At 38.3% G+C, this 15,965-nt stretch overlaps 1 protein-coding gene across 1 annotated transcript in view; it reads right to left on the minus strand.

Moving 5' to 3' along the window:
* Positions 1-7,052: 7,052 nt before the first annotated feature.
* The window catches only part of LOC111236262 (potassium voltage-gated channel subfamily C member 1-like), a 90,079-nt gene continuing 81,166 nt past the window's right edge, over positions 7,053-15,965 (minus strand). Inside the window, exon 6 of the mRNA XM_022764932.1 lies at positions 7,053-7,122. Within this exon, the coding sequence (XP_022620653.1) occupies positions 7,079-7,122 (44 nt within the window). The 3' untranslated portion in view covers positions 7,053-7,078. The remainder of the gene's footprint in view (positions 7,123-15,965) is intronic.

The raw sequence follows: 15,965 nt of genomic DNA on the forward strand, positions 1-15,965 counted from the left end.
CACCCCTCACCTTGCATAGTGCTTTGAGTGCCAAAATAGTGGAACATTCACTGGAAATCAACAGTTGTGCATGCAACTTCTTGAAATAAAATGAGTGCTCAGTAAAGGAATACCACAACTCAATTACAAACAGTGGAAGCAGAAGGTATTCTTGTCGCATGGTTTCCATGTCTGTCATAGGTTATGGCCCTCTTGCTGCTGAGCTGGGAGCATCCATGCTGTGGTTTGCTATGAACATCAGTTCAAAAAGTTTGACATATTCTGTCACTTCCATGTTAAGTGGCTTACATGTGTGATTTTCAGGTTGCATATGAATGTGGCATACAGCTGATGATTAATGTTCAGGTCACAGGTGTCACTGATGGTGATGATCTCTACATCTCATCTTGTTTTTTTTCTCTTTCTCTCTGTCTCCCTCCTATTTTCTACAGTGACTTCCATTGAGGGAGATGGAGGAGCAGGGATATAAAGTTTATTGTTTTCCTTTTCTTGTAGGGAGAGGGAGGAGGGGTTAGAAACTCAGCACTGAAAGAGAAAAAGAAAAGAGAATTTAGTGAGGATTTGAATTGAACAATACATGACTTTGATGGTGACTTGATTGTCAAAGTCCATTTTGCACATGATGTCAATCAGTGGAATGATGCAGGTGGGTAAATTAATATTTTCTTTGTTTCTATAAGAATGGCATCTGCGCAGATAGTTTTACAGTTATGTTTTAGTAGAGTTCTATATGTTATTTAGATTAAACTTTATGTATGATGAAATTAAACCTGTTGCATTTTACGAACTAATTCTTATTTAGAGATTGTTACTAAACAATTATAGAACCTACTGAACTAAAGTTAGCTGACCCATTAGAATGAAGAGTAAAAAAGTTAATACTGTATCTGATCTGAAACTTACTTCATTATGTGAAATTGGCTAGTTACAAGGACAACACTCAAACTTAGTGTTGGATTTATGAAGAGCTGGTGTAACCCAATCCTGATCCTGTATATGGGTATTGGCCAATGAAATGGTTCTATCAGATTCACTAACGGCTGACGAGGAACCAGTTTTATCTGTATGACATGAGAATGACATAGTTGTTTAGATATAACAAACAAAACAATTAATTTACCCACCATCAGAGGAAAATACATTTTTTGCTTTCATCTCCATTTCCTTTGTTGAGAATAATATTTGTCTGAGGTGTGATAGGGAACCACATTAGATTTGGGCCTCTTTCCCAAAAGCATCAAGATGGAGTAATATCATTTGTTTCTTACATGCATCTGACGTCTTAGCCTTGTATGTATTAGAGGGCAATAACTTTTTGTGAAGTTGAATTACTTCTTTTATTCCTAACAGTTTTCAAAATCACATTTTTGTCTCTCACTTGATCAGAAATTTAGAATGGATCTGAGTCACTCTCAGTTTTTATCACACCCTCACTGCTTTAAGCTCTACAAAAAGACACTTGTTGTGTTCTCTAATAAAACTATTTCTGACTAACACTACTTGCTGTAACTGCAAACAATGAGTGTTGACAGCTGGTTTGTCTATTACTATGACATCAACACATTTAATCCCAAAGATGCTGTTGGCAAGGAGGCTGTGGGATTCCTTTGATGCTATAAATGTGAATTATAGTGTTGGCCATTATAGCCTTCGTTCTTTAATGCAACTGCAAAACTTTCCTAGCACAATCCCCTCAGGTTGGAGCAAGAATGTAAAAATTTAAAGATTTCTACAATGGCACACTGTGTGTTTGTACTGATCGTAGTTTCAAGTGGTGAAGAATGCCATAGAATGGCATAGTTGTTTGTACTTATGGAAACTGCAGCAAGAAAATACTATACACCAAGGCAAGGAAATGGTAGACCATTACACACACCATTAAAGCAAAAAAAAAAAGGAAAAAAAAGACATCATTACAAAGCTCGCCCAGCCCAGCCAACATGCAAATACATGTCATACACTAACACTTATCTCTGTGTCACACACACACACACACACACACACACACACACACACACACACACACACACACACACACACACACACACACACACACACACACACAGACTGCAGAAGTCCCCGGGGAGCTGCTCAGTCCTCTGATATAAAAAAAATGGTAGTTGGTTTATGAATAACAATGAGACCAAGAGACATCGAGGTCAAAGAGAGTGAAATCAAAAATATTGTTAGAGGTCAACGTTCAAACCAGAGGACTGCAGCCAACCAGGACTGGGCTGAAATCCAGACCAAGAGCTAAGAGTGGAGTAGCTCAGTTGGTATGTCCTGCACATGTACAGACCAGACCTTGGCCAAATAATGGTTCTTAGCTTTTTGTTTCATCCCACTTTAACTGTTAGCCAAAGCAGGGTTTGCTGTATCAGGTCAGGTCATCTCTAATTAATTTGATTCTGGTGCAGTCTGAGTTTGCCCAAAAGACAAACTACAATCCTCCTGCACCTGTGTGGGATACTGTAGATAGTGTGAAGGCTGTTTGACCCAGGTGTGGTGCACACAAACTTCATGAAAGAAAAAGGAAAAGAAATCGAGTGCAGTGCACAACATGAAGACACAAAACATAAAACAAAAATGCCACACTAACCACACACAGATGAGAAAAGACAACACCAGAAGCAAACAGTGCACAGGAACAACAGTGAGATACACATTCTTACATGAAGAAGCGATTTTGCTTCTGTCTTTCTTCCTCCTCCTCATCATCACCACTTTTCTGTCTTGCCCAACCTTTTCATCCTCCATCTCCTCCCTCTGATGCTGCATGGCTGAGAGTCCACTCAGAACACATCATTTTATTGCACATTTTCCCCCTCCTGCCCATCTACAACATATCTATCACTCCAGTCTTTTTCAGTCATTTTATGTCCATTCCTGTTTTCATCCATGCTGAAATCCAGTGTTGGAGTTTTTTTTTTTTTTTTTTTGTCAGGTGCAAAGGTGCTTGAATTTCACTCAGTTCCTTTTGGTTTTGCTTGCTGTGCAAGAGTGAGGATGGGGGAATGGATGGTGTGTTGGGGGGGTAAGTCTCACAGAAAGAGGGATACAGTTATTAGGAAAGGGTGGAAAGATGCAGGGGATGACACACAGTGAAGACAGGAAGCAGATCTGGACAAGGAAAGCAAAATAGCACTTTTGAAGGAGGGACAATAGCACAAAAACGGAGCACATGGCAGGCACACAACAGAAAGGAAAGCTCATCTTTTTTTCTAGTCTCTCCGTGTTTCATACATAAAGGACATCTTTGAGGAACAATGGTTGGACATGAACACTGGGACACATAAGTTGGGATTTAGAAAGAGATACCTGAGTTGTGAATGGATGTAAAAGGAGAGAAATGTTGGCAACAAGCGCATCGTGTAAGAACCAGCAGTAATTCAGACCTGGAAGGGTACCTCTGCAGTGGTTCCTCACTGGTAATTCAGTGCAACTTCTTCTTATTATCCACAAAAACCCCCATCACTGGACACAATGTTGATATCAGACCATTCAGCAAAATCCTGGGCTCAATCTTAGTTTTTTGCATTCAATGTCAATATTTCAAAAACTCTGGCTTTCAATATCACTGCATGGCAACTACAGTATCGGTGAGGTCAGGGAAAGACTGACTGGTGAATGCTAATTGCAGGTGTGTGACAGGACATGAGCTCTGGTCTCCTGCATGAAAGTCTGATGTGGTGATATCATCCTATACAAGTGGGTGGAAGTTAAAAAGACCAACCACTAAATAAAATCCTCAGAAAGTTTTCAAAGAGCTTGCCTTTTTGCCCATCCATGTTTTTGCCTTTCACTGCATAACTAGTTATAGTCCATTGGATTACACATTTTTTATAGGGATAACATCACATTAAGAAATTAATTCTACAACTTCATTGGACCTTTTACTTTCTCCAACAACACCACCTAATCCTACTAAGTATAAGACAGCATTTTTTAATGGAAATTATGTTGGGAAAAATAGGGGTCATACTCACTATATACTCACTAATTAATTCACTAATTAATAATACATTACATATTCCCAACATCAGATATGGTTTTTGTATGAAGAGAGTTCTTTCCCAGAGGTTGCATTATCGGTTGTTTGTAGTGTTAATGTTGCTGGGCTAGGGATTCTCTTACACCTTTTAAAGGTGGTGCATTTACTGCCACATAAGAGATAAATTCATGATGAGTAAAAACTGGTTGAAAGGGACTCCCAACGTCTTTCCTGCAGAAAACTGAAAAACTGTCAAGCAGTCATGAGGAGCTCAAAAACACAGAAGAATGTGAGAATGTCAGTGTGTGTGGGACTGATAGATGAGTGGTTATTGGTAGAAAAGATTTCAAGGATAATGACGCTCTTGTCCTTGGTCCAACAGTATCATGGAGAAATGTTCCAGGATTAGTCTTCAGAAAGTTCAGAAAAAAAATAAATAAATAAAAAAACAAGATGTCTTATAATCAGGCTCGTCTGATATTCATTTTTGGTGGTAACGTTGAAAAGAGTTTGTAAGAGGTTGCACTGAATGGGTTGGATTCTCGCATTGCAGAAGTATCCTTTGAACTCATTGTGGTTTAAATGCAATTGTAAAGTACAGGACAGGACAGACGGACAGGAAACGTGACAGACAATGAAGGAGCAGATGAATGGAATTGATGATAGGGGATCTCTTGGGAGGCAAAGGGTCTCTCCTCTGGCAGAGGAGGAATCAAGACAATGGATGGAAGAAACTGGATTTGTTTTTTTTCATTTCTTAGCATTAGTTCACAGTTACTGCTTCTTTTTGCATATATCTGATAAGCGCAGGGCTTTCAGAACAGTTCTCTGTGAAAAGAGAAGCAAAAAAAAAGAAAAGAAAAATATCATAAGCTACAAGTGTTAATATGTTTCTCTTATCGTAAGTCTCTCAAGATTGATAAGAAAGCAGCTATACAAGACCTATCAGAAACGTAACCCTTCCCCATCCTGCAAAAATAAACTTTCCCACCCCCACCCAGCCCCATTACAGTACCTAACATGGTCTTTTGTGACCAATAGCATCATAGCATTTTGGCATGCATAATGTCAGCCCGTCCCACCTCCTGCATCCAAAGAGGTGAAAATTTTTTTTCCTGCATGCGTTGTTAGTGCATATGTATGCTTCTAAACACACTCTTAATTCATACACACTCTTAGTAATCTAAATGTTATATACACATTCATTAAACTTGAGACTAAAATTTTGTCAGACCTCCTCAAATTATTATTCATATCAGTATCCTCACTGCTTGCGTTGGAAACCCATGCAGAATTATTTACAACGCAAACTTTACATATGTACATCATCATGACAAAAACTACCAATCAGCAGTGGCCTTAGACACACTCAAAACATATGGACACTGGAAAGGTAGAGGAGGATAAGGAGAGGATGAAATGGTGAGAAACAATTGACAGATTCAGCAGAGACTGGAGCATGTGTGAACATCTGTGTGTGCACGTGTGGGCTTGTTTATATATTCCAGAGGGGACTCTCAACCTGAATACACAACTAACCTGTGGGGACTCACAGGTCCAGACTTCTTTTTGGGGGTTAGAATTTGGTTTAGGTTCATTTGATCAGGCATTTAGTTGTGAGGTTAGGATAAGGGGCTAGGGGAATCCATTATGTCAGTGAGTTGTCCCCACAGGGATATAGAAACAAAAGCGTGTGTGTGCCTGGTGTCTAATAGGATTGATGGTTAAAATAATTTTTCAACTGAATCTAATCCTGAATTTCCAGTAGATTAAAACCTCAAAATATCTTGCACTTTGCACTTCTGAGGAAAAAAGGAAATTGATGCCCAGTTGGAGCATGAGGCTAAACAGGAAACAGGGTCACATATGATTAATGGAATAGGTTGAAATTTTTGGAAACACTCTTATTCGCTTTCTTACTGAAAATTAGGAATACATTTAATTTCTGTGCAGTAAGAGCTAGAGCCAGGGGGCAATAAATTGTCTTAGCTTAGCATAAAGACTGGAAGCCGGGGAAACATAACCTAGGCCCAAGATGTCCAAAACTGAAGCTCACTAATTAACAAGTTGTATCTCTTTTGTTTAATCACACAAAAGTAAAATTAGTAGGTGACAAGCAGCCAGGCGCTGTGACTTCCTGAAGACTTGTCACTGTGACATTGGTTATTTTTTTATTTCTGTTCATGTATGTGTCAAACAAATGAGATAGAACATTTTGATTTGGGAACCTTATAGATGTTGGTGTAGTATTTTAGTGTTAGATAATCAAATTCAAATTGATTTTGACATTTTTGAATTCACTCTTGGCAAATAATTAATAAGTGTATGAGTGTAAAAGTAATATAAATGCACAGAAACTAACTCTGAATAAGGAATCCATTATCCATCATCATTTTCATGAACCATATTCTTTGACAAGATCCAACAGACAAACAATACTTTATACTTCATAAATGTTCTCTGAATGTTTAAGTGGATCTTGTCCAAGGACAGTCTCATGTTGCTGAAAGCTCTCTGATAGTAATCGGTGGGAGAGAAAGAAGGTGAGAGTGAGATGTGAGGACAGACCTAAAACTTAACCAACAGACACATAATTACTGTCTTCAACAAGGACAAAGTCTGACATTGTAGTTCTGAAATCAAATAAATTTCTGCAACATCAGAAAAATCCTTTTTAAAACAAAACAGAAGGTTTAAATTGAAATGATATCAATTAAAACAAAAGTACAATCTTTGACAGAAAGATATCATCTAGACTGTTAATAATAACTACCAAAACTAAAGTAATAATACCAAAGGAATAACTGTTTCTTCTTTTTTTTCTTCAATGTGTTTTTCCTAGTTGACATTTGTGCATCTTAGTACAGAGGTAGATGGAATTCTGGCCACACACACACACACAGAAACATAAAACATGAGCATCCATGTGCACACAACATGTGTGCCACAGATACAACATATCTGAACATACAGATAAAACCACCTGTCCATCTTATTTATCTACATTGCATATTTCTGTTTGTATGCTGTCTCTGATGTCATGTTCTCTCTCTTCTTCTCATGTGGCGTTTGTCATCTGCTTCTCTTTTACCAAGGGCTGTCGCTCCAGTAGCCGTTCACAGTGCCTCCTACTGACCACCGAAAACAAAGAGGAGATGGACGAGGGAGTGGGTGAGGTTGGGGTTGGGGGTGGGGGTGGAGGTTTCAGGAAGGGCAAAAACAGGGAAAGAAAGAGAAGCCAAAAAGGGAGAAAACTAAAAATATTGCCACTGGCTGCTGAGTCACACTGGTATCAGTGCAAGTAGTAATGCTGTTGGCAGCGGTGGTGGTGGTGATGGTGGCAGAATGAACTCAGACCTGAGGAAAACACTCTTCTCACTTTCAGGCTGAGCTGCAATCTCTAAAACTTTTCCAGATGAAGAAAAAGTCAGTTACTCCATCTTAAAGGAAGAGTTTTTTTTGGAAATATGCTTATTTGCTGTCTTTCCAGGAATGATGTGAGAAGCTGAATATCGCCCTCATGTTGGTGTGTCAAGTACAGAGCTGGATTCAGGAATATGGTTAGTCTAGTTTATATACTTTTGTTTAATCTATACACAAATAGAAACAAGTAAATAAGACACTTTGTGGTTTAAAGTGACTTACGCATTGGAGCCAGGCCCTATGTCTCGACAAGTTTATGCATCTGCCCAGCACAGTGAGCACTTTGTCAGGTAATGAGACCAATGAGCATGTTTGTTGATTCCAGCCATTGGCTGGTTGTTGCTTGTCAAGAAATATTTTTAGCCCATAACACTGCCTAAAACCTCAGATTGTCCTGTATATTTAGATTTCGGTTTGTTCACCAGTTAGAAAAACAACAAACCCCATGTTAAAAAGTCCACTTTACATATTTATTTTGGACAGAGCAGGGCTTGCTGTTTCCCCTGCTTCGTGGCTTCATGCTCAGTGAGGCTAAAAACAGCCTGACTCCAACTTTGTACTTCACAAAGACATGACAGTGTCATCAATCTTCCCATCTCACTTACGAAAAGACAGAAAATAAGCTTCCTTGTACAGATCTATTAAACCATAGCTAGTAGATGAGAGCACAATAAAGAAACACGGAGTTATCATCCCTTTCTTTTAGCTTTGCAGCTCAGCCTTTTGCTGAGAGCCCAGGTGAGAGTGCAGGACAGGGCAGGAGGTGAGGAGAGATGGTGCGGTAGATCAGATCAGATCCTACTACTCCAGTTTCCATGACAACATCTACACTGGAATTCTTGGTGAGGCTAACGGTCAAAGTTCATTATGTGTGTTCACCTAAAGTTTTTTTAATGTTCCTATAGCTACTTTTGTCTTATTATTTTATGAAATATGTTTCACGCACCAGTGTTATGGAAAAACAGGCTTCATCATGACTTACATGAAGCACATCACTCGAGCTTCCAGTGATGCACACAACTTCTGATATTCATTGACAGTATCAATTCACATTGTCTTTTGCACATTTTCTGGATATTTGGTAAGTTTTGCTCTACATTTAAATGGAAACTTCAAAGTCCATATAAATATAGATAACATTAGCAACAGAAAATTATCACAGGAAAAGATCATAAAACACTAGAATATGATCAAATTAAATATTAGCCTGATCTATCTGTAGTTAATGTAAACAAAGGCTCGATGTGAGAAGTCACAGTACATCTTACCACTTCTCTGTTGACTATATTTGTGGTGTGGTGAGGTAAAATTGTCCAGTAATTCATAAGCAAAAAGCAAAGTTTAAAAAAAATAAAATCAGATATTTGTTGTAACTAATTTGATATGATTTTACTCACACCTGCTTCAGGATTATCTTGCAACTCAGGAGCCCCAGGTTTGGAACCACTTTCCAGTGACCTGCATCTCACCCTGACAGAGACATCCAAGTGTCTTAATACCTGTTCCTTGCTGTCCACTATATAAAAAATTTAATTCTTAAAGTCCTCCTGCAGTACATCCAGTGAGTGTTGTAGGGTATGAGTATAGTGGGAAGCCTGAGGAGGATAGGAGGAAGAGGAGGAGGTAGCTGCTTATGGAGGTGATGTAAAATCTAACGGAAGCCCCTCTCCCCTCTTTTCCCATACTAAAGGGATACTCTGAGAACAAAGTATGCATCTCTGTGTGTTGATGTTTGTATATTGGTAAGAAAGCTTGTATTTCATCTAAATGTAACACAAAAATCTGAACATTTATAGTCTGCATGGCTTTTTGGGGTATGTCCTTTTCAGAGATATGCGTTTGAATTTTAAGTGTATTAAAATGTTGTTTTTTCAATCTATAGGCATAGTGTATGTTCTTATTCTGGAGATTCTCATGAGTAGAAACATGCATGCTGGAGTAATATGTTAGCGTCTACTTGTGTGAATGTGTGCATTCTGAGTCTTAATATGAGAAAAAGTCTAATTCATAGCTACTTGTACATATCAATTTTAAAGCATTGAAGTGCAAGTGCAGTCAAGATACAGGCAAGAAGTAGCACAGGGAAAGCTAGAGGTAAACTAACTCAACTATCATATCAGTCTAAACTAACCTAGATCCCTGTTAGTAAGGCAGGTGTGTTAGTGTGTGTTTGTGTTTTTTCAAATACATTTGCTTAAGCATCTACCTCAGCTTAATCATTAAAGTTTAACTATTCTGTCATTTCAAAATAGGGCCATCTAGTGGCGAGAAGAAGTCTAACTCAATGTAGTTTCTATCAGGAAGAAAATATGAGTAATGTGATGAAAGAGAAGCTGTCCATACATATATATATAGAGAGAGAGAGATATATATAAATGGACACAATCACAATCATATTATAATATATTATTGTTGCTGTTGTTCTTGACATTGTGTTTTCTGTGTTTGCTCTTTCAGCTATGCTACAAGATTGAGGGGATGGGGGAGTGGCATCGCCTGAGGCCAGACGGCTCGAAGGGCTCGAAGGTGGAGTTGGTGATGGGTGTGAGGCGCAGCGGGGTGCCTGTCATCCCGGAGATGTTATTGAGGCTGCGTGACTTCTCATAACCTGTGGCTACATAAAGACGACATGCACAGGTCAAAAGGTCAGAGCAGGGTTATGAAGGGTCATTCACAGCAGTTATGAGCAAATAAAAGTTTCCATGTTGTGGTAAAAAGTTGTAGTTTAAAGAATGTGTTATGGGATGGAAATGCCATGACAGAAAATTATGTCATGATATATCAGTGTGTGTTATATTATGACAGCATTGCACATCAGAAATAGCAAATATAAACAATTTGTTACAGTTACAAGCATTTGTAAATGAAACAAAGTTGAAAAAAGGTAATTCCAAACAAAACCAGCCCAAACCAAGTAAAATATTTTAGACCAAAGGAGGAAGTGGAAAAAGACAGACAGACAGACAGACAGACAGACAGACAGACAGACAGACAGACAGACAGACAGACAGACAGACAGACAAATGGACGGAGGAACAAACAGATGAACAGAGACAGGACAAAATAGGAATATGGGTTACGAAAATCAGCTATCAGTTGCTACAATATCCCATAAACACCTAGAGGTGACGCTCTGGTGCACCGACATGAACTGTGTATGGGGAAGGAAGGTGCAGTAGTCCAGAGGATGTACACAAAGCCCTTGGTCTGAGGACATCCAATAAAATTTTTGCACTTGTACAGCCACTGGACTACCTGCTCTGAGATTCTCAAAAGCACATCAGTGGTGCTACATTTTAGCTCACGAGAGAGACACAAAGAGAGACTCGATGATTCAGGCCGAACCATTTTTGGGAAGCTCAGAGCAACTCAGCTGGGTAAATCATCTGGAGCTGAGCACAATTAGAAATAAACACAATCTGTCATGTAAACACTCAAACTTCAAACTTAATAGATAATTGATGATTGATAATTGATTGAAAGATAATTGGTTCTCAGAGCCCAGGTGTTTTAGCCAGTCTACCCATAGGAACAAGAGGCTGCTTTTAACAGGGAAACAGACAGACAGACAGACAGACAGACAGACAGACAGACAAACCAAGGTCTCTCCACGTTCTGGGTCAAGTATGTTTTTCTCTTCAGTCAAGTGAAATTTAACAAGTTTAAAAGTGAGGCTGTATCTGCTGAGGCTGTGCTTTAAGCTAAATGCTAACATTCGCATGCTAATATAATCACAATGACAATGCTAACATGCAGAAGATTAGCAGGTATAATGTCTACCATGTTAAACATCTTAGCTTAGCATGTTAGCATGGTAACATTTGCAAATTAGCTGTAACACAGCAAATTAGCTGAGGATAGGTTGAAGTGACCTTTCAACATGTTGGTGTATTTTATTTGTTAATAAAGTGGTTCAGTTTTATAGATAACATTTACACCTGGATGAGATCTGATCACATTTGTTTCCGAATGTTTGAAGGAATGATCATATGTAAGGATTGGAATAAATTGATATATGCTCAATTTGAAGGTTTATTATAGCCTGATGAATTTTTTTAGACAAATTTTGTATACATTTTTTGAGAGTAAAGCCCTTTAATCTGAAGCCATCACAGAGAGTTTTGTACTTGGGCGACTGATTAAAAAAGAATGGCCAAATCTGAATCAAGATATTCTTCTTAGTCCCTAACATGGGACATGTTCCTAAATCAAACAAAGCATTTCCCATAATGTATTCTTTAATTAAACCATCCATGGCTCCTAAATGTCTCACCTCCAGTTTGTAAGGCAGGCTTTCTAATATATATGTTTCTGTCTATCTGAACTGAAACTCAGCCCTGGATTTGTACTGTAAAGAAATGTACTGAGTGAGACATTTCAGAGCTCTCTGGTGAACAACACTGTTTTTAAACTACGTACCACCGCAAAAGGCATTACCATCTTTAAGGTGTGCTTGAGGTCAGGGCTTGATTAGTTCAGTCAAGAAATCAGTCTTGTATTTCTCAAATTACTCCAGCATTTACACAATGATGGCATGATTGTTTGGGATAAATCAACCTGGGTTAGTTTTATTGTACCAGATAAGTGTGCTGATATCTGATATCAGAGTTAAAGTATGCTAAAGTGTTTCCACTTATTCCAAGAAACTCAGCATGACAGTATTGATTTCCTCAAATTTTCATTAACATAGAGATTAATATCCTCATTGGCTGATTCGAATTTGAAAAAAGTTATAATATTATAAACCATAGTGTGGTGTCTTGGTGTCTAACACACCTTCAAACTCATGAACTTCCTACTCAATTATTGTGCCGACTCATCTGTACCTGAAACAACACACCCCCAAAACAACAGCTCATTGTGTTATTTTTATCAACTCCCTGCCTGAATCCACCTACATAATCAAATTACAGTCATTGCTACTGTAACCCAAAGAACCATGATATGGTTATATCTATAAAAATGACAGTCACACTTAATTCTTTCTCTGATGCGCCAGTGCACCAGTAGTAAAAAAAAAGATTAAAAAGAAAAGATACTTCTTTTCTGAAGAGCAAAGCACAAACCAAGGACCACATTTTCTTACATTACCACTGGCTCACTTTAATTGTAAGATTAGCTAGTCTAGTTTACCTACTGATTAGATGTAAAAGGTTCCTTTTTTTGCAAAAGCATGCAGTTTCAAAGAGAAATAGAAGGCAATCAATTCCCTTTTATTTGAACATATGGATGACGCTCTGGATCCCTCCAACACTTTACACATGTTACAACTGGCCAGAGACACAAAGTGCCGACCCAGCTGACAAGCTGCACCTGTTTGATACTTGTCAGCATCAAAAATGGACAAACACACATCTGGTTGTTTGTTAGTTAAATCATCAACATCTCGGAAAAGTTACATCATTGTGTGTCAATACACTGGATGCTTAATAGGTTTTGTGAGGTAATTTAGTCTTTCTCTGTTAAATGCTCATGTTTGTTATACTTAAATAGCATTGGCTGTATGGTTGATGCTTTTTAACGGTTGTGAGTAGTTCTACCATAATATTTTCTGAAACCATCCTCTGCCAACAAATCTCCTTCCCACCACCTGTAGGCCTGGACAATGGTTGTAATCAAGTGTCAGTTCATGGAGAACCATGGCAGTGGTCAGTTTGAATTTGTGTCAGTTACAGTAGAATACATTGTCATGCGATTGGATTAGTCAAATAAGATCTCGAGGTTAGATTACATTATGATCAGGTCTCAGCCAGGTGTAATCTACCCATCATGTTGATGTGGTTGTCAAAAAGTTAAAGACAAAGGGAAAATAAGAATGGCTTTGTGAGACCCTTGACAGACCATTACAGTGTAGTGTGTCAGGTGTATGTCATGTGACTAGGAACTAGGAAATCCCCCATATTGCTGTGGTTTATAGTTCTGTGTTGACAAGGTACAGCAAGCACCTCCCTAGGGGATGTAGCTCCACATTGTCGCAAAGCAGACCACAATAACTGTGATTGGTCCCTTTGGTGGCATGTCTCTCAGTAGTATTTTTGCACCGACAAATGTGTGAGGTCTTTCCTTCAGTGTTGGACTGCAATTTATGCTTTTTGAGTAAAGTAAAGTTAGCCAATTTGGGAAGGCTGCTAAATATAGGATGACCCTTAGTCGTTTAGTGTATTCAAGAAATACTTTTGTAAAAACACTTTTACAAAAACCTGTTGGGAAAGTTTCCCTAAGACACTATTCATCAATTTTCTATTTGACTCATACTCACACTCTCTTCTGGTCAAAATCATTGGTCAAAACTGGTCAAAATGATTTCTCACAATTAGCATTTTTTGAGCTTGACATAATTCTTCCTTTCATTTCCCTGGTTCATTTCTGCAATGTCAGGAAAACACTATTTTATTTTATGTAGATAAAGTAAAATGTGAGATATACACAATGCTTATTATTACCAGGTGTAAACACAAAGGCCCATGACCAGATGTTTTTATCCAGATACCGACTGTGCACTAATGCCAGGTGAGGATGGGTCAAGTTTGCATGGTTGAAAAAAGTTAACACAACTTTTAACAGCTAATTTTCAGGTTTAGAGATTGTACTTATGTATTTAAATAGGTTTTGGGTATCACAAATATCAAATTATGTGTGATACGCAAGCCTGTAGACATGTAAACATGTTTATATGTCTACAGGCTTGCATTAAAAATTATCTCCCGTCCTTCTTAAAACTCTCATCAGACTAGAATAAATAATATCCGTCTTTAAATAACTAAGAATGTCAGGTTTGGTCAGAAAGGGAGATGGCCTTGATGCATTTTCAGTTTGGGTCCCTGAAAGATAACACTGCATTTGAGTCATTCAAATTACTCTGGTGTCACCTGTAATGAAACCAAACAATGTAAGCATTTGGTTTCTCAGAGAGGCCACTTGCATCATGCTCACTTGAAACAAATCGGCGTAGCTAAAAATATAATTTATAAATATTATGCAATCATTTTTGACAATGGGCAACAACATTTTCAGGGGGATTTCCAGTTGTATCATTTGTTCCTAGAGACCCTGGTCCAATACAACTAGGGATGCAAAAATGGCTTTACAAATACAAATACAAATAGCCCTGAGAATGAATCATTTTTGACAATAGGAAATTTCCAGCTCTGCAACAAAAGAATTTCACTCTCAAATGAATGATCAATGTATTTGTGTCAGTTCATGCTTTGTTTGTATTTCTGTGTGTTTACTGTGTAACAGCACACATTCTCTCACACATTAAATCCTATAGCCACAAGAGTAAATCAGCAGCCTGAGTCTGAGATAAACACACACACACACACACACACACACACACACACACACACACACACACACACACACACACACACACACACACACACACAAATAATGTAGTGGTGGATTATGGTAGCAGTTGTGGTAGAGTGATCAGGATCAATAATGTACAGAGTCTAACAGCAGCAATTCATAGTGACCTGTAATCCCTGATCCCTGAGCAGAAATCCCATCATCGGAGTGTGAATATGCAACATTTAAAACAAAGGCAAAATACATACTGATCAACACTCACATGTCTCAGTTCTTTAAAGATTGAAATGCAGTGACTGCCACTGGTGTAGCTCTCACTGTATACAGAGCCAAGTTGAAGGTGCTGAGCATCCATAATGAGAGGCTCTCTGCAGTTTGCTCTGCAGCAGATGCAGCATTGCGCAGCTTTGACTTGTGTCTGTTGTCATGCTTATAGCCTTTGAAGCCATTTCATCTTGTATTATCCTGTTGCTACAACAGGATGAAATGTGTTACCAGGCAGTTACACATTACTAAGAAATCTTTTGCTGTTGGAGGTTTTATATACTTTTAGGTTAATCTATAACAATCCATCATATTTCATAAACTCATCACAGGTTTAGTACACAAAATAATTATCTAAAAAGTTAAGTTTAATATAGTAGGGATAGGTATAGCTTTCCGATAAAAGCAGAGTTAAAATTTGGAGTTATAAAGTACAGAAGTACAGAAGTAACAATAAAGTGACATAAAATGGAAATGGACTAGACTGGTTAAGAGTAGACTAGACATATGGTTAGAGATGTATATTTCAGTATAATAATTTGTTTCATAAACATAATCAGTGTCTTTGCTGCCTCAACAGGATTTGAAAATGAGGATGATATACATTTTTGGGAAGTGTTAGCTTAGTGTAGCATCAAGCTTCTGCCAAAAGAGGAGGAATACATTGCCAGCCAACCCCAGCGTTTCCTTACTGACATGTTGTTGTCTTAGCTGTGTGGCTAGCCATTGGTAAGCCTACATGCAGGAATTACAACCCAGCCATAACCTCACTTAGCTAGGGTTAGGTAGTTGTTTGGCACATGATCCAAGTTCAAACCAGGTCTGCAGGCTGTAGCCATGTAAGGGTAAATATTATTATTATTATTATTATTTATTATTTCTCACCCCAGACCTGTTCGATGTTTTAAACAGTCTGATTGATTCTACTCAGACCAAAGCAAGAAAGTAAGCGAGTGCTCCTAGTGTAGCAGCTTAT

Source organism: Seriola dumerili, unplaced genomic scaffold, assembly GCF_002260705.1.
Source record: "Seriola dumerili isolate Sdu_G_001 unplaced genomic scaffold, Sdu_1.0 BDQW01000609.1, whole genome shotgun sequence".
In the NCBI taxonomy this organism is placed as follows: domain Eukaryota; kingdom Metazoa; phylum Chordata; class Actinopteri; order Carangiformes; family Carangidae; genus Seriola; species Seriola dumerili.